General features: G+C 41.5%; 1 protein-coding gene across 4 annotated transcripts in view; it reads right to left on the bottom strand.

The window, feature by feature from the left end:
• The window catches only part of EGFLAM (EGF like, fibronectin type III and laminin G domains), an 82,583-nt gene extending 58,956 nt beyond the window's left edge, over positions 1 to 23,627 (bottom strand). Inside the window, exons 1-2 of one of the 4 annotated variants that reach the window (XM_064403795.1) lie at positions 23,567 to 23,627; positions 187 to 296 (exon numbers count right to left, since the gene is read on the bottom strand). In XM_064403795.1, coding sequence (XP_064259865.1) covers positions 187 to 296; positions 23,567 to 23,612 — 156 coding nt within the window. In that variant the 5' untranslated portion in view covers positions 23,613 to 23,627. Of the gene's footprint in view, positions 1 to 186; positions 300 to 15,663; positions 15,849 to 23,566 lie in introns of those variants that run through there. The other 3 variants (XM_064403792.1, XM_064403793.1, XM_064403794.1) reach the window with 3 other exon arrangements.
• Between the last annotated feature and the right edge of the window lie 4,112 nt (positions 23,628 to 27,739).

Here is a 27,739-nt window from a genome sequence, read left to right as displayed (position 1 = left end):
CCATCACAGCTTGTCTCTAAAACATGAGCTGCTTGTTTTAAGGTTACAGCTCAGTCTGCTGAAGCCCACAGTCCCCTAGGTGCTAGCCCTTTCTGGGCAGTGGCAGTGTTTGTGAGGAGAAGGGGCTGTCCTGCTGGTTTCAGTGTGTGCAGCCTGAGGCCAAGCAGCACACGGAGCATTGCTTACCGTGTACCCTGTGATGGTGCTCGCATGCTGCTTTGGCATCTTCCACTGCACGCTGAACGCTGTGCAGTTCACTGAATCCAGCAGAATATCCAGAGGAGGCCCCAGCCGATCTGCTAAAAACAAAATGGCATTCTGTAAGGAGCCATAGGACAAAACCCCTCTCCTTTAGCTGCCTGGCAGGTATGTCTTTGAAAAACAGGCCTGAAGAATAGCTGCCCTCACTCCAAACTATCAAACACACACCACTACTCAGATCTGACTTGTGTGTCCCTTTTCCCTCTTCGCTTCTGACTTACAAGGTAGCAGTGGAACACCAGGAGAGGGGGTGCAAAGGGGAACATCTCCTCTTCTTAGCCAGCAAGCTGTTGCTTAGCTTAGGAGCATCCAGTGCTTCATACAATGCTATTAACAATTCATAGTCTTTTAAATATGTTCATGAAATGCTGGATACTGCCCAGGACCCAAAGACAGGGACACTCACACTCATACAGTACAGCTATGGCACAGATTCAGACTACTGGGAAGGTCTCCAAGGAATGGTCTGGAAGGCAGCACCTCTCACACCATATCTGTAGGTCAGTATGGACATCTTTGGAGAAGGAAAATCCAACTGTGTGGACAACATGCCATGTTTCCCGGGCCATCACCCATTTTCTTTATTAATGGACTTAGTCCCATGGATTCCTACTTGGTCCAGGGGCTCCGGACACAACATGTGCTGTCTCCTATGCTCACCTTTTGCCCTGTACTCAGCAGGAGCTGGAACCACACACCACCTGCTACCTAAGGGAGAGGCAGGGGACAAGCAGCCAGGGCTGGTGTATCAGTGTCCACTTAAGAAGCATTTCACATTCAGAAAACACCTTTCCAACCTTCAAAACACCCAATGAGGCTGATTAGCATTTCAGCTGCATTAGTATTATTAGAAAGAAAGAATACCCCCTAACATTCAGTCTTAACATATTCACAGCATCCTTGTGTTACTTTCTGGGGAAGCTCTATGAGACAAATTTGCTGGAAGGCATAGGTGTGGAAATAACGAATTTTAACCAGCACTGACAAATAGTCATGTAAGGCAAGTTTCAAATTCATATTCTGTATGCACTACAGGCCAATAATATTATTTACTGAAAGTATTTGGTGAATAATTTGGAACAACAAATAAATTTGAACAAAATGCAATCCATTTGTAGACTATCTACAAACAGAGAGACAACATCTGTTTAATAAGGAGCCACATAATGAATTATTCACTCAGCCGTAGAAAACACTACTATCTCCAGGTTGCAGATGATGAAAGAGACACAGAGAGCCAAACAGTGACCTCAGTTACACTGGCCTATAAATTGTCACTGTGGAGTAAATACAAAGCCCTGGACTATAACAGAGAAAACAAGAGCAAGGAGCCGGAGATCGCTATATTTTTATCCTCCCTGTTCAGTTATCCCTTAAAGTTAGGGAATTCCCCTAACACAACAGGGATATGGCTGGATGCTTGCTTAGAAACCAGGCATAAATGCCATCAGCCCTAGCACTGTCTTTGCAAGCAGCCTCAGGTGATGGCTGGCGCTCACCACAGCACTGCATCCTGCCCTCTCTGTGACAAAGCCGTGTGACAGGCAGGCACATGGCACTCACTCTGCGGGGGACCTCCTGCCTCATGCCCAGACCAGGAGCCAAGAGGAAAAAGAAAGCCAGTGGCAGCTGTGACCCATGCACCCAGTTATATCCTGGGGAGGCTAGAGGGCAAGGCAGAGAGGAGTATCTCATGCAGCATGGCAGTCCCAGAGTCCTCTGCTGTCACCACTCCTGGCCTGACAGCTCGGTGATGTGTGTCTGGGGATTCAGAGTCACTTGTCAGAATCTCTCACAACCTGGCAGAAAGTAAAAAATGTCCATTTCTGGACTGAACTTTCCCTCCTCAGCCATGGCAAACTGACGGCAGGATCTGACACAAGCATTGTTTATGGCACTGAGCTGCAGGAGATGTCATGGCTTTTGAACAACCATATCAAAGCTGTTTGTCAGCTGACCACAACTGCTGCAGCACATGCCACTGCTCTACTGACAAGCCATTTTGAGATAAATCTGAGCTTAATGTATTTTGCATGATTTTACAGAGCATCATGAATTAGTCACACTAAACACAAACACTGAAGCTGGTCTAAACATTTTTATCTTTATGTCAAACTTCATGTTTAGACTATTAAAAATAATACAGAGTTTTCAAGGGTAAAACTCTTGGGGTATTTGTAGTTTCTCCTACAACTGGGGTCAGAAATACCTCTTCTCAAAACTCAGAGTGAAACCTCTGTCAATCTGGTAGAACCAGGGATAGTGCAAAACCACAAGGGAGTCTCCTCCCCTCTGTACCCCGTGGATGGGGAATCTGCAGACAAGGGGGGTGAGACATATCCACTACTTGTGCATGCTCTGAAGATCTGCCTGAGTGATGATCCCCCTGCCAGGGGCCTCTGCAGCTGGGTCAGTGAATACCTAAGAAGGCATGGAGATTTGCTCTGATCATAAAGAATAAGGAGCCAATTTATATAAACAATAAAATTAAACATGTTTTGTACAAACATGTTCTCCTTTCTGGCCCATCAGGCACAGAAAGTTTGATACTGTCCAAAATGTATTTATGGTAATGGGAGCAATGACTCCAGTGCCATGCAAAGAAGCCATTAATCAAGGGGGAGCACTCTCACACATATTACGACTATACATTGTGAAAGTATATCAAACACAAGAACTTAATGAGGATTTAGCCTCATTAGACAAACAATGCTGAGCTGATAATGTTGTGTTTACTTTTCTGTTTACAGCTACTTTCCTTCCCGTTTATACATCTTTGGTTCCATACTTCTAAAAATATGCAAAAAACACCAAACCAGTAAAAAAGTCACCAAAGAAGCTCTCCAAGAAAGCTGAAGAACACATAAGAAGTCTCCCTGAGATGGAGTAAATTTTGCCATTTCAAAATAATGACCATTATTTAAATTTTTGCTTCACAAAGGCAACTCACATTAAAAATGGTGAAAATCCTTATGCCACCAATACAAGTGTCACTTTCATTGTGGCTCCCACTGCCACGTACAACAGCCTCTGCCCTTATACTAAACACCATGGACTACCATCAGGTTGGCCACAGGCTAAATGCATGCCTCCTGGGAACATCCCCAGCCTGGGCCCATCGGTGGTGTTATCCTCTACTGCAATGAAGAGATGAAATTCTTTGCTGTGAGGGTGGTGAGGCACTGCCACAGGCTGCACAAAGAGGTTGTGGATGGCCCAACCTTGGCAATGTTCACGGCCAGGTTAGAAAAGGCCTTGAACAACCCAGTCTAGTGGGAGGTGTCCCTATGGCAAGGGGATTGGTATTAGATGGCCTTTAAGGTCCCTTCAAGCCCTTAGCACTCCACCATTCTATGATTCTATGCACCAGTGCCTCTAGATGCTCCTTGCCATCACTGAATGCACCAGCAGAAATGCCAGTTCCACATCTGCCTTGTGATTTTGTGCAGTTACCTCGAAACACTGTGCAGTTACAGTAGAAACACTTCCTGTGAATCCACCCTCTGCTCCCAGGCCAACCACGCTGGCCTTGTGCAGGGCTCAGGAGCAGCCACCTCATCTGGATCCTTTCCTACAGCTACTGCAAAAAAACTGCTTCTGCAGGAAGCTCTTCCTTCCTTCTAGTCATGGACTGAAACCAAAATATTACTACTGTGATGAACAGTTGTGAGAAAAAAACCTCAGCTTTAAACCAAATACTTTTCTAATGTTCATAAGCTTCACATTTGGAGCACTTTGGATAAATTGGACAAAGCTCATCCATACTAGTATATAATACCAGTACTACTATTTTAGAGAAAATTTCAAAACTGATTCAAATTTTAAATTAGATTAAAATACTAGTGATTAAAAACAGTTTTAATCTTAAATACTGATGAATGGAATATCTGCAAGGATTTGTGTTAGAAATTTTTCTTTTAGAATTTTAATCATATTTTGAATTTAATCTTTTCTTTTTAGATGTTGCTGTATCAAGGCATGCAGGTAGTGACAGGTACTTGCAGATCCTGAAACAACATGCAAATTCGCTGATACAATCCACATGCAATAATACAGTAATACATATAAGGGAAAAGAGATGGTTAATTTCATCTTTATGAGTTTGTTGTTTGGAAAATCAAAATCTTTATACTACATTTCTGTACTACTCTTAACGAGAGAGCATAAGCCAGTGAAAGGAGATAAGCATTTCACTATTTTACTCCTAAATCTCTGTGGGTAACAGCCAAAGAAGTACTGACTGAAGGACTCCTTATTTTTCAGGTTGACGTGTCTCCCATTTGTGTCCCATGAAACAAATGAAGCTTGTTGATGAAATGCCAGTTGTCACTACTAACCTGTCACAATGTAAGAAAAGAGGAATTTTAAAAAGCTTAAGAAAATCAATTCAAACTAATTCTAAATTGAAGTTTTCAGAAAAAAAACCAAAAACAACACTTTCCAGAAATACATCTGAATTTCTTGTTTGAAACATTATTTGTGTTCACCAATTCACAAAAAACCCCAAAAAAACCTCCCTATGAATTTTATTAAAATAGCATTTTATAATTGTAATAGCTGTTTTCAAAGGAAAAAAGCTTGGCCATTCCAAGAGGTGAAACAAAGTGTAGAACAGTCTATTTACTCTCTCAGTGAAATATTGGTGAAATTCTTATTTATTAAACAATAAACAGTGATAAGGTCTTTTGCTTCCCTTATTTTATGGACTGAAAGTTATGCAAACACCACAGTGGAAGGAAGACAACATGACAAACTGAAAAGGTCAGGAAATTCTAAATTAAAAAAATATGACATCTTTAAATTTCTTTGAAGCCTTTTCCAGCTCCCACTGCCCAGCAGCAGTGCGTAAGAGAGCAAGAATTTCTCAGCCACAGCAACTACAAAGGACAAGGACCCGAAACTGGAAAATCTCAGCCAGCCTGTCCTGGTTCTGCACCAGGGGCAGCAACATTCACACACTGAAAATCTTGATAGTCGTTTCTCTGAATGAATCACCTACCACTGGATCAGATCCTGCAGCAGAGATGGCAGCTAGCATGGCCCTAGAGAGACACCATGGTTTTTCATTCAAACTACAGTGCACAAGTCTTTGGAGAGACTAACCTTCATCAGTCCTTTAAAAATACTGCAAAAGAAACCACAATGAAAAAAAAATCTCTCAACATTTTAATAAATAACAGGCTTGGACTCATGTGATGTTTTGCGGATGCTTATATAGCATCTGTTATCTGCCCCAGGGACAACTGAGGTGACAGTCACTGGGATTTTTATAGCCCAGCAAAGGGGAGTGAAGGATGCAAAGCTCAGAACTTAAGCTACAGAGCAACACCATGAATCCCATTAAGAACGAACAGGCACAATGTCACTGGTGGCTTTGTTGTGGCTTTTCCTGCTGTATCTTAGCCCTGCAGATCACTGAACAGAAAGGCAGCAAGGGGAAGTTCTCTCCTTACACTCCTTCCTGAGCAAGGCTCTGCTCCCAAGAAGGCTCCAGCTGCAGCAAAGGGAAGGAGAGAGGAGGTGAGCCCTGCACAGTGCAAAAGTGACTTCCAGGAAAAGCAGTAACTGCCTTTAAAAAAAAACAAACAAAAAAAAAAAAAAAAACCACAAACTTTTGGAGAGATATATATAAAAATTTCTGGCTATGGATGGTTATGCCCCGGACACACTTTTGAAGAAATCCTGGTGGTGAAGGTTATAAAAAGCAGGGGACATCATATCTCTGAGCAAAGGTCTAGTTTGCAGCTGTCTTGCCCTAGTCAAAATGAGCACATCAGGCAATCTCTAGGCAACTCTTACAGGTTTGTGTTTTTAATAATCACTGCTCAGAGGCCAGTTTGATTCACACAAGTGCATACGTTCATACCTCGTACCTGCACCTGGATAACTTGGTGGAAGTTATTTTCCTAATGGAAGCATTTTCCACTTCCAGAGGAAATGGAGTATAGGTGCCTGTAAAAACTCCCACCAAGACACTCCACGTGCACAATTTCCAGTGTATTTCTGGAAGTGTGAGTCAAAATCTAATGCTTACTCCCCTAAAACCAGGCTTGTTCTGCGTCCATTTAAGCCCCAGTGCTGAGGCATGGCTGTCCTCGCTCTGGATATCTCTGCAGCACCTTGGCCTGGCAGAGGAAATTGGTAACCCTTCTTGGAGAAGGGATGGGACGGCACTGAGGCTCACTTCTCCCTTCTCCAGCCTACAAGCTGCTTGAAAGCTCAACATTTTCCCTGGCTTGGGATTTCCTGTCCGGGCTCCAACCTGCCTTGTCCCTCTGGTTGTGTCCAGTGACTGCAGGCTGCAGCCAGCCCCACTGCCTGCCCTGCCATGGCCTGCCTTCTCATCAGCTGCTTCAGCAGCTGAAATTTTCAAATAATGCCGAAAAAACATGTCTAAGATATTTAACTTACATGGCAGAAGCAGCTGAAATCAAGCAACAGTACATCACCCTGTCTGTGTAATAGACTTTTGTAATAAGTGGGATGGGCTGCTTAGGAACCAGTATGCCAGTAGTATATCCTGGCATCTCCCATCCTTTTTGTCTCATGGGTTATGCATCCAAGGTGCTAGGAAGCACAAATACTGGAGGAGCTTCACAAACCACTGCACTTGGAAAAGTAAAAAGGCCAGTGAAATCGTAAAAATGCCAAATAAATAACTTGAAAATTTATTATCCCATCAATTAATATCACTTATTTTTCAGGTGTTTGCTATCCAAATCTTATTAACTCAGTGGAAAACATTGAAAAATTGTTCACAACAGTTGAAAAGTGTTCTCCTTGATGTACCTTAATTGGTTCACTTTATCTACTTCACATTTCTCTCTTGCTGAAACTCAGAACAAAAGAGTTCTTGAAGAAACATCTTACTTGGTACAAGAAAATAATTAAAGGGCAGCTTCCTGAATAGTGACCAGATAGAAAAAAATTACAATCAGACAATTACACATGCATTACGTACACGCATGCAAAAAGATTAAACTGTAAAGAGGACAAAGCTGACCATGTGACAGGCAACAAATGGGCAGGGGGAGGACGTGACATGCAGCATTTGGGTTTCCACAATCCTTCCAAGTCCCAAGTGACTGTTTTGAAGCTCATTATTCATGGTCCTGCCCCAGAAAGTATCACAAAAATCAGCGTGGGGGTTAATTATCCCTGAGGTTCTGGCACAGGCCTCATAGAGGTACACAACACAAAGCGTAGCAACCTCCCACCAAACAAACACTTTATACTGATCACAATGCCAGAAAACACTCATTTCTCTGTAGAAAGCAGAGTAGTTGGTCCAGTTGATATTTTGACAGGGTGGAGAAGAGCTCAAAGGAAGCTAAACCTGCAAGGTGAAAAAGATGTTTCCAGGACATCCTCCTGACACTCTACAAAATCGCAGAGGGTGTGAGGCTGGAAGGCACATCTGGAGGTCACCTGGTCCAAACCCCTGCTCAGAGCACGCTCAGCTACACCGGGTTGCCCAAGACTTTGCATAAAGAGGTTTTAATATTTCCAAGGACAGAGACTCCACCACCTCTCAGGCTAAATTCTCAGTCACCTTCACAGTAAAAAAGTATTTGCTCATGTTAAAGGGAATTTCCCTTTCTGTCCACTGCCTCCCTGTCACAGGGCACCACTGAGAAAAGCCTGGCTCCATCTTCATTACTCCCTCATAATTTATATACACTTGTGTGATTCCCACAAGTATTTAACTTCCTAAGAAGATCTGGCATCTTCTCAAAGAGCAGGAAGTTCTTCCCCAACTCAGTTCCTCCATAAGAAATGGGACAACTTCAATACCTTCTGCAGTCAGCAAGTCTCTCCATTCACTGACGTTATCAGTCAAACCAGAGGAAATTCTTTGTCTGTACTAAGTGACTGAAATAACTGTGGTTTTCAAACCTGAATCCCTGCACTGATTTAGTGTGGGACACAGCCTGTGCATTCTAAGAACCAGTAACAAGAAGCAGGATGTGAGCGCTAAAAGACCGACAGGAAAGGACAAAACCCTCTTTGGTGCAAGAGACAATGAGACATGGAAACATATCCTAGCATAAAGAACAAATACATAGGGCAGAAAATAGCACATGACCCAGGCACAGCTATGATGTCCACACAGCTAGTATCTAATGTTCCCCAATCGTCTCAAAGCATTCCCTGCTCACTGTCTCCTGCAGCCTGTAAAGTCCAACCCTTTTTCCCAAACCTCTACCAGGGCTACCTCATGGAAACCATGCCCTTTACTTGGCATCAGCTGGTCCAAACAGCTGGCTTTTTTTTTCCCTTTAAAGCCATTTTAGGTGCTTGGTCTTTGTCCAGAAGCCCCTGAAAGAATTTCTTATATTCTGTAGGTTTCTTCCTCCATCCTATGACCCTATGGCTCTGCAGGGGTAAATGGCTGGAAGGCCCTCATCCCACCCCACTGAGTCCTCTGGCACACACATGGACAGAGAAACAGTTCTTGGCTGCAAAGCTCAACTCTGCCATTGTGACTGATCAGTTAAGATGGGAACATTAGCAACCTGCAGACCACAGGTTCACATGGGAACAAGAACATCATGAAACGGGAACAGGAACTAAAAATGCCAGCAGGACACCAATCTCCATGCATGGCTGGAGTATCAGCTGCAATGCCAACGTCTCTGTAAACAATCATCCTCATAAAATGCCTGCTTATTTTTGGAAACATGTTACCTTCTCCTGTAATTGTCTAGAAAGCAGAATATGAAAGAGAACTCACATTTCAGTTCCAAGGAACAGATTTTGGCTTCTGCAATCTCTAATTAAACCACAAAAATTTTGGTCCTAGACACATACTTTCCATCATCTACACTTTGATGGGTTTTGTTCACAGTTTGGCTTCCTTCTTCTTAAAATGATACTCTAGTTGAAATTTTTAATGCATAAAGGCAATTAAACTTGAGTGAAATACTGTATAATTTTTGCCCTTAGGATTTTTTATCAAAAGATTTTTGAGTGCAGAAACACAAAGCCAGTCTTGATTTAAAACTCTGTAAGTGCAACAATACCTCTGTCACAGCAGAAAGATCAGAATGATTTCTGTAGTATGATCAACATTCACAGGATGTTCATGTCCCTTCATTTTAGAAAGACGATTTTGCAAGTTCCAAATGTACATAGGTATTGAGGTATACCATCGTTTTCATAGATGCCAGCAATTTTAACACACTTTTAAAATTGAGAGGTGTGAAGAGTAATCTGTTCTGGGATTCTTCCAACTTCAGAGATCTTTCTGTGCAAGTAACACTGGACTATCCTCTGAAAATGTCTGTGCAAGTAACAGACTATCCTCTGAAGATGTGGGGAAATTCAGAACCACTCAGTGTCCGCTTCTCAGAACTGTTCTTGACACAACTGCTATTTTCACTGTTACATAAAATGTGTTTATTCGCTGTAAGGTTAACATATATAAGGGGAAAGACACCCTATCACTACTTGGGGATACACTCAGAAAGCCGTGTTCAGCTCTTAGCACCTGCATATGGTTTCTATTTCCTAGCTTAAAAAAATATCCAGGATAACTTCAGCGATGCTTAAGTGAGACATCTTTTTAAGAAAAGAAAGCCAAGGCATTTTGGCTATCCACCTACAGGGATCCAACCCAAAGGAAAAAAGGGTCTCTCCCACGACACAGCTGTCCTATCCCTTTTGAACAAATGGCTCCCTTTATCAATACTGTGTGGATTCCTTTTTCATTAAAGGCCAATATCCTGAGGGACTTTCCTCAACAGTAGTCTTTACTCCTGAGTGCAGCTACCCTATGTTCAGTGGAAGAACTGGCATGAACTCGGTGTATTTCACACTATACACCTCTCACCTGCAGAGTTTTATGGATCATCACACAGCGTATCATTATCTAGGTTTGAGTTAGGCACCTGGTTGTGTGAAAGCTTTCCCCCTAAGCCTTCAATTTTCAGTGGCTTATGCTCTCCTGAAGCAGTTACTTTCGAAGATTAATTCAGGTGTGCTTGTTCTCAGCTCAGTGGCTCTGAGAAGTCTGAAAAAGTAATGTTGATATTTTGCTGTGGTTTGGATGGTCACATTACGTGAAATAACTAATCTGGTTGTCATGTGTAAGCATCTTCACTAAAAGTACAAAATAAAAGAAAATAAAACCTTGCCTAGCCTTACCCAAAAGTATTTCATTTCAGTTGGAATAAGTCATGAAGAACAGGTTTGGGAATTTGTTTGATTTGTAGGATTTTTTTTTAGATAGATCATTTGTTTGTACAGAAGCCAATTACGAAATCTTATTCAAGATCACACATCTAACATAATCTCCTGTGTCCCTGTGATTTAGGAAGTCTTTTATTATGCCATCATAGACCACCATCACACATTCACTGATAAATATGGCACCCAACTGTACACTCAATAATGAAATAATGAATTCTGCAAAGACCTATTCATGGCTGTTTGCTTAGATTACAGGTATCTTTAATATAATTTAATGACTTTTTAATATGAAAAACTTTCTATAAGAATTTTAGAGTTTCATTTCCTTGTGATAGAAAAGTTGTGAAAAGGTCCTATCAGTCCTGCTTTGAGGACATGAAGCAATAATAGTCACCTTCTAAAATTAATTTTATTTTCAATTTTTAAAAGAGCATAAAAAGACCATAAACACATATTAAAAGAGAATAAATAGAAACATGCAAAAACGTGAGTCCCAATTTAAGCATGACCTGAGGAGTTACAAACTTCCAAGTATTCTCTCAGCTAATCAATGAGTTTTAGGGGGCACTAAAGAGAACTCATGCACTGAAATTTTCCAGTTTAAAAAAACAAGGTGCTATTCTGTTCCTCAGGATGTCTTTTGGGTGACTGACACTCAGAATCCCTGCCTTAAAGTTTAAGCTGAGTATCACTGTTGGATGTGTTCACATCTAATAAGCTGCAAACAGTACACAGTGTTGTGTCCTGTCTAGTCCAGCGTCACTGAGTGAAAAAGAGGTTTTTTCTGCAAGGCACCACGAAAATCACTTACACATTATCACTCAGTTAAAGCATTGACTAAAATTGGGGTACAGCTGTGATGAGCACCCTACAGGAGTATTTTCACTGTCAAAAATGGCATGGCTGGAAAAGGATAAAAGCATAAAAAGATTCCATTCTCATTTTCAAAAATAAAAATATGGCTTGTGAAGGACTGGCGAGCTGTCAAAAACAGTCTGTGACAGCCTCAAGGTCGAAAGATTTCCCAAGGATCACTCTAGTGCCCTAACTCCAAAACAACCCCTCCTCTCCAAAGCATCACTGCGAATGCCAGCATCTGGTATAGAATCCCTTGGCTAATTTTACCTTTCTGAATACTGGTGGAAGCCTGAATAGTCACTTCAATAGTCATTGGCATTGGCAAAATGCTGCAAATGAAAAACATTTACTGAAAGTTTTCTTGTACAGAGGAAGACTGCAATTTCATGGTGGAAAGGGCACAAGACATTTTGCTGCAAGTGAGACTAACTAAAGTCAGAAAACATACTTCAAAATGAGTAGCAGTGACACACAGAGTATCAAGTGGACTAATTCACCACATTCCTACTGCTGCCTGGAAAGTATTATCAGAATGCTCCTATCTGCATGAGGTGGAGATGTGATTGATCAGTTTTCAGAATTTACCAGACCGAGGACTCCAGAGGTACAAGAGGAAATCCAATCAAAATTAGAATGTCACATAATGCTGTGATGCAACTTACACCTGGAGGTGACAAACAACAAACACATATATAATGAATGCTTGATTTTACTGCTGTTGAATAAATCAGGCATTTTTGAAACTGTAAGAGGATGATACTAATCTTCCCTCAAATAAATTATTCACATCTTCTTTATTAGTTCTAGCTCACAGATATGCAGTCTCTGACAGCCCTACATCCCTCACATTAGGAATCATTCAGCTTCCGAGTCATTCCTCTTCTCAGACACTTCACACCCAGCAGCAAATCAACCTTACCCTTACATGCTTTACGTGTGGGATTTATTATGACAGTGAATAAGAATTCATCCTATTGTTGTTCCAAAAAACTGTAATATTTAAAAACTCAAATAAGCACCTTCTTTCCCAAAGACTGTTGCATTTTTCACATCTGTAGACCTGATTTCAAGGTAGTTTGACCTATTTTGATACAAAAATATGGCTAGATTTTCAAAAGTGTTCTTTATGTAGCAGCTCTTATTACAGTCAGATTTTCTAAAGAATTCAAGTATCCCAGCGCCAAATCCTTTGGAAAAAAAAGTAATTTACTGCAGTGCTGACCAAGGATCTGTACTCTTCTGAAACTCTGGCCCTGGTATTGAGTGCTACTCTCTTGTAAAGTCTTCAGTCTTTAACTGGTCTGATTCCTCCAGCATTTATACAGAAAGCTGGTGATATCTACTGCTGTGGACATCTGGGAAAGAGATACAAGCCAAATTCTTTATTTGTATTAGCTGGCAAGCATAATATATTTATAAAAGGAGAAGCATTCCTAAGCATCAGATATGATTATTTTTATTCTCCATACAGACCATCTTACCCGTTTTATTATTCTACAGGGCGTTGGAATTTTACACTCTGTTACTAAAGAAGCATCAATGCAGTACAGCGTAAGAACTTTATGCCATGAACATCCACAGGACTGGTCAGCTCTTTCCCCTACAATTCTCTAAAATCACACAACTATTAAAATTAAATATTGTGTTTGTATTAGTAGCATAGTAATACAATGGGAGCTAGCTTCAGAATCTCTAGTTTTCAATCAGTTGAAACTTGAAACAGAGACGGGAAAAACCTGTGCCTTTGCAGGAGGCAAAAGCAAGAAAACAATGTGAAAGCATCAGTATGAGTGCCAGCTTCTGGGAGTACAAGATATAGAGAATCCCGAGAATCCCAGGCTAATCTGTTCCCAGCTATACTATTCACCACCCGGTGTCTAAGGATTTGTTTTAAGCCCTTCCCAAAGAGTCTGTCATCCCATTTTCTTGTCCAGAAAATGTATTATGTAACTGTAAATAAATGTTCAAATTATTTTAGCAGTCATCAGAATGTCTTGTATTTGAGTATGACAGCCTTTTTCCCTGAAGATTAATTTAAGAAGTTGCATTTGTGGCCATTTTGCTACATATTTTTAACTTCACAAACAGATTTCTCAATTTGTTGCTTTCTTGGGATTACAGAACTGATCTTTGTAAGCTAAACCCTGAACTGAAACTTGGGAAAAATGGAGATCCATTTTACTATCTTTTTTCTTTTAATCCACAAGCCCTCCAATTCAGCTTCTGTTATTGAAGATCAAATGGTTTTATGACTTCTCTCTTGATATAACATCTTGCTTTCACCTCAGTTAAAATTCCTGTACAAGTCTCACTTTTATCACTATTGAAAGGGCAAAATCAAAGAAAAAAATCCTGAAGAACTTTTTTGTATCTTATCTCTTTACTCACTAAATGTGTAATTTTGGATGTGTGAGTAAACAATAGTTCTTTTCCACTTTTAACCACCCAGCATATGATATGCTGCAAAACAAGGCGGAGATGTTCCAGCTACTTGAAACCACACCTGTTCTGAGTGTTTTGAGAGCAACATTTCATAATAAGGACCCAGTCATGGGATGCCTGGGAGCCCTGAATTCCAACAGTCCCCACAATATGCAGATGGGATATATCTCATAAATATATACTGCACACAATCTGTATGGGGGAGCTCCATCTTCAAATCTTGCTACAAGTGGATTTTGAAATGTTTGTAAAGATTTTGAAATAATTTTGCCTAATAAAACTCATGACTTCTTATGCAGCAAAAGAAGCAAGAAAAGGATGATTGAATCAGTTGGTGAAGATGAAACACGTTATAAAAAATTAACATAAAATGTGTGCTAACAAAAGAAAGGTAAACACAATACAAACATATTAAATCATTTCCTTCACAACACTACAGTTAAATTTCCAAGCTTTAAGCTGTTTTAATTTAATGCACAGAAATACATTTTCCCCATGTCTACCATTCTCCTGTGACTAGGAGTCCAAGAATATCTTAAAATATTTACACATCTGCCTCCCCAGCTTCAAATATCCAGTATTTTTAATGCAAGCTACTAATCAACTCATTCACAATGCCTGTCTGCCTAATTTCCTCAAGTACTTAATGGTGGCTATTATGACAACCAAGGATCACGGGACTAGATCCCTAAGAGACAAGGTCAGACCAGTAAAATTAGCCATCTGCCCAGTAAGGGTTTTAAGCTCAGGCTGTATTTAAGTATTAAGTTTCCAACTGTACAGGCATTTGTTTTCTTCTCATATGAGCAAGAAAAGGCACAATAGTGATTCTAAAAACCAGCAACAAAAATCTTTCAATACTGTGGGATAGATACAAAGAGGATCTAAAGCTACACACACTTTGTGACATGAGGCAGAACTTACTCAACTTTTTGCATTTTCAGCTGAACTGATCTCAGTGAACTCAGTGATAAGAGTCGGTGTTGGTCACACAGACTCCAGGACAGTCCCAGTGTTTGAGACAGTCCCAGGCATAGTTATCTTCTCTTAGCTCCGCGATTTGTAAAGTATACAGAATGTCAAACTTCACCATGCGCTATGTCTCATCTCATTGTTTACATTTTACCTTACTGTTTCATATGCTGCAGACTGTAAAAGGGCTTTAACAGACTCGGGGTTTTAACTTTCAACCTCTAAGGGCTGTGCAGGACCTCCTTGATCAGCGCGCAAACCTCCCTTCGACAGTCGTGGGAACTCTCCAAGAGGAGACGGGCAGCGCTCATCCAGGAGCAGGACATACACCACATGCACGGCAGCCAAATTTTTGGGACAAAATCATTGTTTTCCTAGTAATTTTTTCCCCCCACATTTACTACTCTGTGTCTTAGGTTATTCATTGCCACGGAACAGCCTTCCCGACAGGTCACCCCTGACTGGCTTAGAGCTTCACCTGGCTTCTAACTCTGCTCACGCCGCACCGCAGGTAACGGGATCCAGGCAAAACCGGATAAAATTTTTGCCGATTTCTTCCGCAGTAGCTGCAGCCTGGTCCTGTTTTGAGAATCGAGTGCGCCCACCGGCACTGGGTGCAAGATGTCTGAGGAAAAGGGTCATACACCGACCCGGCAAATTCACGGGTCCCTGCCACTGCCTGGGCATCCTCTCCTCTCCGTGAGAGGGCGGCAGGGCTCGCAGGGAAGGGCGAGGAGCGGCGGACGCCCCGCCGGGCGCCCGGGACGAGCTCCCTGTCCGGGGCCGCGGCCATCCCACGGCGCTGCCCCGCTGCCCACCGGGGGCTGCCGCCCGTGCCCGACCCGGGGCAGCCCCGGCTGCGTCAGAGGGACGCGAACTTGGCCGGAGCAAGCGTGTGGCGGGGCGGGCACCCCCCGTCTGGCGCTGCCCCCGTCCTACCTTGCCGGCGGGGGATGTTCCTGCGCGGCGTGGCCGCACACCCGATGCACGAAGCCAGGAGCAGCGCCAAGGCGAGGCAGCGGCGGTGACAGCCGCCCGGCACCTCCATGTGCGCCGAGTCCCCCCGCCCGAGCGGGGAGCTGGGGCCGCTGGCCGCGGGCGAGGGGCGGCGAGGAGCGGACAGCGGGGCAGGGACGCGCGCCGGGCAGGGCCGGGGAGGGACGGAGGGAAGGGGGAGGAGGCTGGCTCCGGCCCTTTGATGGGATTACGGCCGCTCGGCGCGGGGCACGGCTCGGCACCTCCCCCGCGGGGCGCCGCCGCCCCGGCTCGCCCTGGCCAGCCCCGGCGGAGGGGTCGCGGCGTCCCCTGCCGGGAGAGCCCCGCGCCGCCCTGCCCGCGGGGACGGCGCTCAGCACACCCCCTGGGTACCACGGGGCAGTGTGCCACCCCTTCCTCAGCGGGGAACCCCCCGCCCTCGGGCCCGCTCCGCCCTGCGGGACCCCAGCCCCAGTGCTGCTCTCCCCAGGGAGCATCGGCATTTGGCACGGGTTTCTTCCTTTTTTTTTTTCCCTCCGAAGGTGCGGGGCTGAAATGCTAGCTTACTGCTGGGGCGAAGGCGATGCTAGGAAGAGGATTTGGTGAGGAAATTGTTGCTGAATTAAGAGGATAAATTAAGTTTAATCCCCACCCCCCAGATGGAGGCTGAGACCTATCCAGCCACTCAGACTAATATAGAAACCCCTTTGGAGATTAGAGGGGATGGGGAGGGCAGGGGGAGGAAGGCAAAGAGAAGTGCTGGAGTTTGACCATACCAGAAAAAAACTGAGATAAACAAGAAATCCAAAGTATCTCTTCAGAGCAGTGAAACATTGGTGGGAATAAGGACCAAATCCATTTGGTTCAGTATCCCATCTTTGAAATTTAAAAGACAGAAGGAAGTGCAGAAACTTTGTATTAGCAGACATGAGATTATCTGTCCTCTGCTCCAGGTCTCATCCTAAGCTTGGTTAGTTAGAGATCAGTATAAACCCTGAAACACCAGAGTTGTTATGTCTTGGGGGTCTGTGTGGGCTTTGGTTTAGAAACTTGCTTCATTTGTTTATTTTGCTGCTTGCTTTGATAACTTTCAGTGGGTTTGATGTCCATATAAATTATGTATGTTTATACAGTCTCTTTGCGAATCTGTAAAACTGATACTCTGTTCAATGAGTTCCATGCTGTAATTTTATGACATGCAGAGAAAAACCAGGAAGAGATCAGAAGAAAAACTGTCTCTCTGTGGGAGCAATGCTGATATAGGAAAATAAGGAAATCTGTACCTCTTTAGGGTATGATAGGAGACAAGGAAATGATGATGAAGTCCTTTTGGACAGAAGATCAGAGGAAGGGAGTTTGATCCTCTATCCTGTAAAAGTACTGCAAGTACTTCGTGAAGAAGTTAGAGGCAGTAATCAAAGGCTTTACAGGAGAGAATGGAGAGGACAGCCCTTGCCTGTGTCAGAAAAGGAGAGGAGACAGAAACCTGGTCCCCTTAGAAAGGGCATCATCCAAGTTTCAGAGTGATCACTGCCAGGAGAATATGCTCGAGGCTAAAAGAATTAAAGATGAGGAGTAGTTTTGTTAGCGTGATTGGGATGCCAGTGGTATGTCTGTCTCACACTCTTATCAGCCTGCCTTTTCAGAGACAGAGGAATTGCAGTACATGTGGGAGAGCTGCAGGACTCATGGCAGGAATTCCTGGCAGGGTCAGTAACTATGGTGTGCTGAGAAACTGCAGTTCACAGGGCAGAGAATGAACTATGGATTCCATATTTGCCCAAAAGGCATATGGACTGCTCACTGCTTGACAAAAATGGCAAGCAGATCACAGCCAAGGGTGGAGAAAAGCAAAGCCTGTCCTTTATATACACTCCAAGTAATTGGGGTTTGTACAGTGTGCTGTCGTCAAATTCATTGCAATTTCTGTTTTTCTTCTTACTTGATTTCCTTGCTCCCTTCCTTCACTCCCCCATTGCTTTCCTCTGGCTTCCTTTTCTGGCAGTACTCATAATGACCACTGTAGTTTGTCTTCTCACATGTGCCTATCTACCCAAGGTATTCTGTGATTAAGTTGTAGTTGGACATATTGAGGCCAAAATGATTGGAACACCAAAGTTGATACTGCTGAGTTTTAGGCATTTATAAGATTCAGACAGATTTTGTAATTTTAATTACAGTTTTAGGAGATTATCTCTGCAGCCATGCAAGCTGGCAACCTGCCTTCTGCAATGGAGCAGGATATTCAGTTCTGGAGAGGTGCTCTTCCTGAAAATCCTACCAACAAAAGTAATCCACCACAAGCCTGGTGAATTCCCTCTAAATAACAACATGATTCCCAGTGGCTTTCTCACTGGTAAGATTTTTACACTCTCCTCATTGGCATAGTCCCTGTTGTCTTCCAGTAGCATATTGATTAAAATTAATAAAACTTGGCACACGTTAATGCAGCCTCTGTCATAGGGAGAAGCATTTTGGTGGAGTATATAGAATTAAAGATTAGAATTTTGTTTAAAAGATAAACATGTGCCTTGCTGTTCATTGATCTGGGAGATGGCAAGATGAGTTACATGAACATTTGACAGTGCTGAGTTTTGGAAGGTTAGACTGTTGCTGAGTTTTGTGCCTGTCTCAGACCAGCTTGTGAGATACAGCATCATCTTACAGACAAAAAATTACCTTTATCATGGAGGAGTCTGCTGTACCCGAAAAGCACAGTTGCTAATTGTCCCTCTTGTCAGCATATTCTTCCAGCTGCTTCTGCTTGTCCTCACCTGAAACTTGTTCTGCCTGGATTTGGCTCTAATCCATGGTCTGCAATTTGATTCAGTCTCAGAGCCACCTCTATACCAGTGATGAGATTTTTGTTTTGTTCCAGAGAATATGTAAAATATCCTTCACTGCCTGGTTCTCCAGTAGTTGTAAATACTTGTTGATAAAGACTGAGACACAGTCTTTCAAAACTCCATAAACCCAGGAGTCTCGTGGTGGTGGAGGCAATTTTCCATCATTATCTCCTCCAGGAAAGATGCTAACTAAGCCAGCACATTAATTTGGATATACTAGCCCTGTGTTCAGGTTGAATATTCCATTGTTTCTCTTGCTCTGTAGCTCTGGGAAGGAATCAGACTCCAGTCCACAATGTTTCTTACTCAGAAAAGCAAAGGGATACAACACAGAGAATTTTCGTCTCACCTCTTTTCCTTAAGAGGCAACACATATGTGTACAGCAATAGGGATACGAAGAATGATGTCCTGGGAAGGCAGGAGAGTGTGTTTCATACTTCTATGTACTCAGACCCTTCTAAAAGCTCTACATCCAAAAGGATCAACTTGATTCAGCTTGCAGCTCCATTAGCCTGTTATATCAACGTGTGATTTCTAAGTGCTGGAACCTAGAGTCACCAGTTTTCCTTGAAAAGGCAAAAATAGATATTAAATGCCAAGCACCAAATTTTCAAGCATGACCTCCATTTCAGGTTTTGGAGGTCCAGTGTAACAGGACTTCATTTTTTTGGGTAAATTTCAAAGTTGTCACATGAGGACTCTCTAAGGAACAAGGTGTATTTAGTAGGCATCTATACCATTATTCATTCATAATTAAAAATAGATCCCTACACTTATTTTTAACACCTGATTGTACAATAAATCACTGTGGAAGGACCTAAAACAGGATGTTTACCCCAAAAACTACTTGGTAGAAGCAAGGAAACCTTTGTTTTTGGGCAGTTAAGTGAGCAGATGGAGAGTCAGGGTAGCAGAAGAATCTGGCCAGCGAGGTTAAGCAGGCTTTTCCACTGTGATTCATGGGGGTAGAAGGGCCTCGTCTCTAGCTTGGAGCTTGTCTTCACTTGAAAGAGGAGTGTAAATTTATAACATTTTCCAGAGTTGCTCAACATGTGGATACATTTAGTTCAGAATAGGATTAAAAGAAAAACAGAGGAAAAAGTCTGTTGAGCTAGAAGTGTACAAATGGGGGCATGACATGTTGAAATGGGATATTTTATACCTTTATAATTCTTTTTATGATTAGAGTATAAGGGGCAGATTAAGACATTTGGAATCTGGACATTTTCATAATTATGAAGAATGGATTAGTATCCCATTAATCAAAGCTTTAAAAATTCTGTTGTTCCCCCTCTTTTTTTTAATAATCAGAATTTTTTAAAAGAAAAGTTCCAAATATGTAGCATTATGTCAATTTGTTCATGACCCAATACAGATTTTTGTCAGGAATTTTTCATAGGTTCTTCTCAAAGGAAGAGCATAAACTTTTGACCTATTAAGGTCCTTTTAGTATGCCAAGGTCACTCTATCTATTTTACCATCCTGGTATTTATTCCAATGAGATACTGATTGAGAGTTATACCAATCTGTATATGTGTTAAATAGAATTATATAGAAGAAAAGACCTTTTATTGACTTTGGTAACTTCATAAATTTATGGAAAATGGAAGAACTATTACTTACTAGCTTTCACAATTAAACCTCAAAAATGTCATATCACTTAAAACCAGAGAACTTTAATTTAGCAAGTCACATTTAGTCTTATAGCAATAACAAGCAAACAAATGGTAATTTGTATCTTATTATTAAATTAGAAACCAGTGGTGTTTCATAAATTAATATATTTGTTGCTTCTACTAATCTTTATAATAAATATTTACCTAACTTTCAAAATGCCATAGATATGCACAGGGTGCATATGACAATATCTCACTTAAAGCCATAACTCTTTTGCATAAACTGTTTTTTCCTGGCTTAACTAAACAGTGTCTTGGGTAGAGCTATTTCAGCCAATGAACATCTGAACATATTAGGAAGTTCAGGCTGCCTGCATAGTTGTTAGGGCTTCTTCCTTAGCATATTATTAGGAAACACATAAAGGCCTATGTAAATTTAAACTACATTGAAACAGTGAAGGGATGAGTTTATCCTATTAGATTCTTAGCTTCTGACACCATCAACTTATTTTAGATCTGAATCTCAACTGAACCTTCAAGGCTCTTTCTTTATATTTTCCAGAAGACAGTATATGAAGCCCTGATTTAATTCATTTAGGGGAAGGAACCCAAGACAATCCCTACCCGCCATTTACTCATATTTTAATATAGAAGCAACTGTAAATCAGAGACATACTACACATGGACATTTACTAAATGCTGGAAAAAACAAGACCAAACACACAGCAATAGCCTGCTCTTGTCACATCAATAAATATTTGACATATATTTATTACCCAAATTGATGGTGTGAAGTCCAGCAGCCTCACCAAGAGCTCACATTCTTTCTGACCTCCCTTGTCTCTCTACTGGCTGTAGCATTGCTAGAAAGCATACATGAGCAGCTGCAAGCAATGACTGTGCTACAGAGAAGAGAGTCTTTGCAACCTTCATTCGTGTGCTGTCAGCTCTTTCTCCTAGCCTCCCTGCCTCCTGCTGTATTCGGTGCTACTTTTTGGTCCCTCCATCTCTTTGCTTCCTATGACATTTCAGGATGGTTTTTCTAAATACATTTCACAGGTACTTTGTCCCTTGTACTCCATCAGGACTTACAAACTACAGCTAAGACATGTAGCTCTACACGCAGGGACTAGGACACAACATAGAAAGGCCTCATTGTGGACCAGACTTTTGACGTGCCTCAAGTAAATGCTGAGAACAGAAGTGGGGAATGGGAGGATGTGAGCAACAAGAAAAATAGTGGTCACAGCCCTGCAGTCGTCTGGCCAGCATAAAACATTGCATTCCTCATTGTTGTCTCACTTTTTTGCTCTCACTAATTTTCACTTTTATTTTATGCCATATTAGTACTTATCATGTTATCGGATGTTCTTCCCCAGCACACTATACATTTTTTATTAGTCACGTTTTACGGTATATTTATAATTAAGATCATCTATATTTATAATTTATAATAATTTATAATGAAGAACTAGTATTCATTACACTGGTAAAACAATAGGATTACAGGGAATAAACAGTAGGTGTTATGTTTGTGGGCCATCTTTGTTACTTTGTTTAAAATTTAAAATAAATGTGATTAGGAGTGAGCACAATCATTAATTTGTGCCAGCACTCCAAAATGGATGTGGTAGTCTGTGTGTTCAAATCCTAAAATGTAATCCTGTAGTTTCTTTTGGTAAATATTGCTTTTTCTGACTCCTGTAGCAAAGAATTTGACAGCTCTTTGGTCATTGATTAGGGTTTCAGTGTGCTACAGATGTCCAAAGTAAGCTCCAAAGTCCATTCAATCTGAGTAAATTTAACTACAAGATTGGAAGATTCTTAAACAAAGGAGCCCCGTGGAAATGGGGCCCAGCAACGTGGGGTAGCTTGTGAGAGCCAAACCTGACACTCTTTATTTATAAGAAAGCTATTTAGTTATTCTTTCTGTCAGAAAGAATAACTGTCCACTTGTTTGTGGATTTGTAGGTTCCTGGTTTAATAACCTTGTTTTCTTATTCCTTTCTTCTTTCTTGGCTGTATTTTGGTAAGGTGGGGAAAGCATTATTTTGAACTCACTCTTTACAATGTCCTGATTCAACTCATAAAGAAACAGCCAGAAGCACCAAGATCAAAATACCAAAAAAAAATCTCACTTAAGAATATAAGCATATTTTTATGCATCTCTCTCACCCTTTCATCTCAGGTAAGTCAATAATTCCCAGGTTTATTCCTGGTGATTTAGCAGAGCAAGTTCTCCTCTTGCCAAGTCAGATTTTTGGACGTATGGTAAATGCAATGAAAAGCAGCAGAAGGAAGAAATGTGGTCTTTTGCAAACTTGATATTGCTTTAGACACTCATAAAGTTTACGTGCAGCAAATATTAAATATTTATTATTTGTAAGTGTGGGAGGTGTCAGAAAAAAGATGGTTTTTGTCTTTTCTGTTTATGATAATGATATAATGAAAAATGAATGATCCACAATGCTTTGAGGAGCTCAGGGCACCATCTTCATATTTGTTTTCCCATTTCAGTCCTTCTGCTGCTCTCAAAAAAAAAAGTGACTTCAAAGATTGTCTTTCAGTGTTTTTCTGTTTAATATAATATGTATCATCTCCCCACCCTCTCATCTGTTAACTTCACAGACTGGTGTATAACTCCTGCTTAGGAAATAATTTCCTAGGATACTTTTCCCACATTTATGATCAGAATTTCAGAATCACAGGATGGGTCAGGTAGGAAGAGCCACTGAGGGCCATCCCAGCGCACATGGCACAGGATTGCACCCAAAAAAATGGGATACTTTACTTCCAGTGCTCAGGCACTGCACAGTAAAGTTCCTCCTGATGTTTGGAATTTCCTGTGCATCAGTTCCTGCCCATTGCCTCTTGTCCCATTGCTGGGCAGCACCGAGCAGAGCCCGGTCCCTCCCTGCAGACACTGACAGACAGGGATGAGGTCCCCTCTCAGTTATCCCTTTTCAAGGCGGAACGGGATTGATTTTTTCAGCCTTTCCTCATAAGAGAGATGCTCCAGTCCCTTGATCACCTTTGTATCTCTGCTGGACCCACTCCAGGAGCTCCATGTCTCTGTTGTGCTCCAGAGACCAGCACTGAGCACAGACTCCAGGTGAGACCTCACTAGAGCTGAGTGGCAGGGCAGGATCACCTCCCTGGAATTTGTGGCCGTGCTCTTCCAAAGGCATCCCAGGATTCTGTCGGCCCTCCTGGCCAGAGGGGCACAGCTGGCTCATGCACAGTTTGGTGTCCACCAGGACCCCCAGGTCCTGCCCCACAGAGCTGCTTTCCAGCAGGTTGGGCCCAGCCTGTGCTGGTACCCAGGGTTGTTCCTCCCCAGGTGCAGGACCCTGCACTTGCCTTCGTAGAATTTCAAGCTGTTCTTTTCTGCCCATCTTTCCTACCTGTCGAGGCCCTTATGAAGGGCTGTGCAGCATTCTGGGGTCTCATCCACTCCTCCCTTCTGACTTGCCAGAGTGAGCACTAAAAGATGAATTTGCAGAAGGAATGGCATTTCTGGGAAGGTCATTGAAGAAGTGGAAGACCACAAGATCTGCTAGCTCACTTTCACTGAGTCATTCTCTTCTCCTCCTTCCATAGGGAAACATAGGCACTGGAGGAAAAAGCAAAAGTTTTAATAAGATTAATTTTTCTTTCCAAGGCAAGGAAAAAACTGCTAAATAAGTGCCATGTACCTTGCAGGAGCCCAGTCATGGTCTTGAGTGTTCTAACACATTGCTATGGGTATAACATCATATACTAGTTTACCTCTTGAACCTGACATTAAAAACCCTCTGGTAGGTATCACATGGTCTCTCAGTTTACATGAATACAAAAAATAAAACATCTCCAGCTAATTTTGATCATTGATTCATCTAAGATCTTCTTCCTCTGTCTCTTTACAAAGATCACTGAAAACTTCACTTGTCACACAATTTTCACTGTCTTGAAACAGAGAAAATACCATAGAGACAACTCCAGCTGTTTTGCTTGACAAGCCTCTAAGGAGATTTTGAATATCATAATTTTTTGGAGATATCTTTAAAAGCAGTTTTAATTGTTTGCCCTAGCAGAGAAGTAATGTTTATATAAAAGTAGCTGGTAGCAAGGTCCAGCCAATAAATCATAAAGGCACTGACAGCGCTAGGATAGGATTAGAAGGTGAGTAAGTTGTGAAACCTTTTAACTTTTTCATTTTTTGACTAAGAAAGTAGTAAAAATAAGATGTGTTATGTATTTCACAAGATGTGTTATTTATTTCACAAGCTTAACTCGATGTGATCTTCCATCTTTCTTGTCATTATAAAAGCCCCCTCTTGTGCAAATATGAAAACAGTGGATTACTTAGGTACTCATCCTAAAATCATGATTTTTATTTTTAGACTGAAAGATGTTTTAAAGAAGACAACAATTTCCTTTTGCTTACCTGCATAGGGTAATATCTAGGTTCCACAAAATTCTAGAGGGACAAGTTCAACTGTGGCAACCAAGGGTGACTGCTTGGTGGCAGTCACTAGCATAGAACTGCCCAGACTGTTGACATAAGGGATCTGGGAGATTCTTTGTTTCCCCAAGAGACATGACCAAATGAACTCTTGAGTAGTCACAGAGCAGCAGATTTTATGGAGTAGGAAATGTCATCATTCATCTTATTTATGTTTATAATGACTATGTTGTGAATCCATATTTCAGGTTCCAAGTGTCTTGGAACCACAACTCTGAAGGTGTCTGATGGTCTCTGTGCAGAGCAGCTGTGCATTCACATCACGTGTGATATCATGCTAGTGTATGTAAAAACTGTCTCAAGTCTTGGTCAGTTGTGCTGCCTTCTGGCCTGTTCATGCATCTCCCTTTCCTTTCACTTTGAAATTCAAGACCAGATTGTTCCAGCACAGTTTTCTAATGCCAGTGCAGTTGCGACATGCATCTCCACTCAACAGTCCTGTTAATATTGCAGAGTGGGTGGGGTGTAGGATACTGTGTTCCTGTCTCAATGTCCATCTTGAGCTTGTTTTCCTAAAATTACCATCCCAGTTTTAATGCTGACCACCTTGCCGTTTGCGTCTCTGGTACCCATGCTGAGATGTATGGCAACACAAGTGCAGAAGCAAAGTCACTGTGAGGCAGTGGTTTTGGACTTGAAGTTATGCATTAAATTGGCCCACAGTCCCCTTGCCAATGGACATACCAATTTATCTTCTCTCAGAGACAGGGAACAACGGTATATTCAGCTTGTAATTCAAATATGAGTTCTCCGTCTGATTTAGCAGTTTTTGCTATGGATCTAATACAAATAAGACACTTTGTTTGTAACTTAGACCACATGGCTCTGGAAAACTTATTAATGCAATTGCCTTACTGGACTGGAACCAAAGCTGGTAAAGTCAACTGAAAACCTTTTAGTGACTTCAGTGGATTTTGCATTTGTCAGATGAATATTGAGGTGTTCAGGCATGATTTTTAATACCTCTGTGCTTGGGGATTCATGAAGCTGGAACCATGCTGCTCTACTCTAGGCAAAAAAGGGCAATAGTTGGGAAGCACCACTTTGCATTCTGATCTATGCACATATGTAGGACTTTGTATCCAGCTTCCGAACAGTGTGAAGGTCTCTGAGCTACACTGCTCTTGTGTAAGAGCAGAACTCTTGTGTAGTCTTAGTGAGACCAGAAACCTGATGTGGACACTGTAAGAACCCATCAAATTTACTTTTTAGCAAAAAGTTAAGCAAAAAATTATGCTTTGGCTTACAAGACAGGAGAGAGGAAGCCATTGACTCAGCCCTTAAAGACTGCCCTATTTCTTCAGATGCATGTGCTACAGATTACTACCGTTTCCTAAACGGTCTTGATATCTGCACAGATATGCTGTAACAATGATGGTAAACCTAAGGCTGAACTAAATTTGCTTTAATATTGAAAATAAAGAGCTAAAGGGAAAAATTAAATGTTTATTGGTTTGTTGGTTTGGTTTTTTTTTTTAATATTCTTCTGTAGGAATTGAGAACTTCACAGTTTTGAGAGACTTCCTTACGATACGCCTCATCTTTTTTAAATTGTTTTGAATTGCAGTACTCTCAAAAATTATCATTTCAGTGGTACTACTGTGGCTTTGACCAGGTTTTCCTTTCAGAAACAAATTTCTGTGTGCATGGTCTAGTGCCTACTCTGCTGGTATAAAGAGCACGTGTACTGGGTGGGATATGGATGCTTAATGAGTGTCATTAGGCCTGATTCTGAGGGATCATAAAAATGTGCAAAAGTTCTTAGATTGTGTCCAGATAAAATTTCCAGTCAGAACAAGAGTAGTCAGAAAAATGGTTGTTCTAACTAGATTGGATAGTGCCTCTTTCACGTTTACATTCTAGTAAGCAGTGAGCTCTATGAAATATTAGATAAATTACCTTCTTTGTAGAAGGAAGTAAATACTAACTTTTACACAATTTGAAAGTGAAAATACAACAGCTTATACTCAGTAATCTGTCCATCTCTACCCATATCTGTGGAGCTGTTCTGGATTTATAGTTGCATTTTTCAGTTTAGGATCATTTTTCAGGTCAGGCTCAAGACAGAGCAGTGATAAAGGGTACATACATAACTTAGATTAAGTGGAATGAACCAGGCTGTATTTCTCTATTTTAGTTACTAAAGGACTGTCCATATAAAAGAGAAAAATCTCATAGACACTCAGTGCAGGAAGTCCATGGATTTTAATGAGAGGTGATAGCAAAGTAATTTTTTGCTGTGTAACTCTAAGCTCGTTGTTTTGTCTGAAACTGCCATAGCAACAAATGCCACCTGTATCTTTGCTTTGCAACCATGTTTCCTGAGGTCACTTTGCTGCTGCCAAACACACAGATGACCAATAAGAATATAAATGAATGTCCCCTTTACATCAGGCACTTTATATTTTGTAAGATATTAGGTCATGTCCTTTGTAGATTTGAGTCAGGACAGTTCCTAGGATGCTCCATCAGCTTCAGAAACACACTGCCTCTCACAGTGACCAAGAGTGTGGCCCTAGCACATTACCTTATAGCAGTATAGAGAGAAGGGACAGCCTGCTCATGAAGTAAGATTCCAGTGTTTATGTAGCTAGTGTTTTCCAAACCCTTCTTCAAAGTCATCAAGGCTTTCTTTTTCTCACTCTTCCAGAAGGAAGACAATGACTGAGTCTTCCTATTAATTAAAAGCATTCTAACACTATATTTAACACTACAAACTGTTTTACTTTTTATTTTGCATAGCAAAAGAACAGGTATGTTTGTTTTCTCTTTGTCTAGCATCAGGAAAAAATATTTTCAAAAGAAAGAAGGAAACAAATTATGCCCATAAAATCTTCTCAGATATTTAGGACCCTCCAGATGCACTCTGGAAATAATAGAAGTTTGCATCATGTATATCATATATATGAGGCATCACACTGTCTCTTGGATTAAGCCAATTTAATTTTACGAGGCTCAGTGAATGCTGCTTCGTTAGTGTCATATTTAGATATCTTTCCTCAAGGATACCATTCTGTATCTTCCTACAGTAATTTTTCTTTTATTTTTACTCCTCTGCCAATCCCAGATGTAA

Source organism: Passer domesticus, chromosome Z (assembly GCF_036417665.1).
Source record: "Passer domesticus isolate bPasDom1 chromosome Z, bPasDom1.hap1, whole genome shotgun sequence".
In the NCBI taxonomy this organism is placed as follows: domain Eukaryota; kingdom Metazoa; phylum Chordata; class Aves; order Passeriformes; family Passeridae; genus Passer; species Passer domesticus.
Note: the sequence above shows the minus strand (reverse complement) of the source record. Positions and strands in the feature narration are given on the sequence as shown.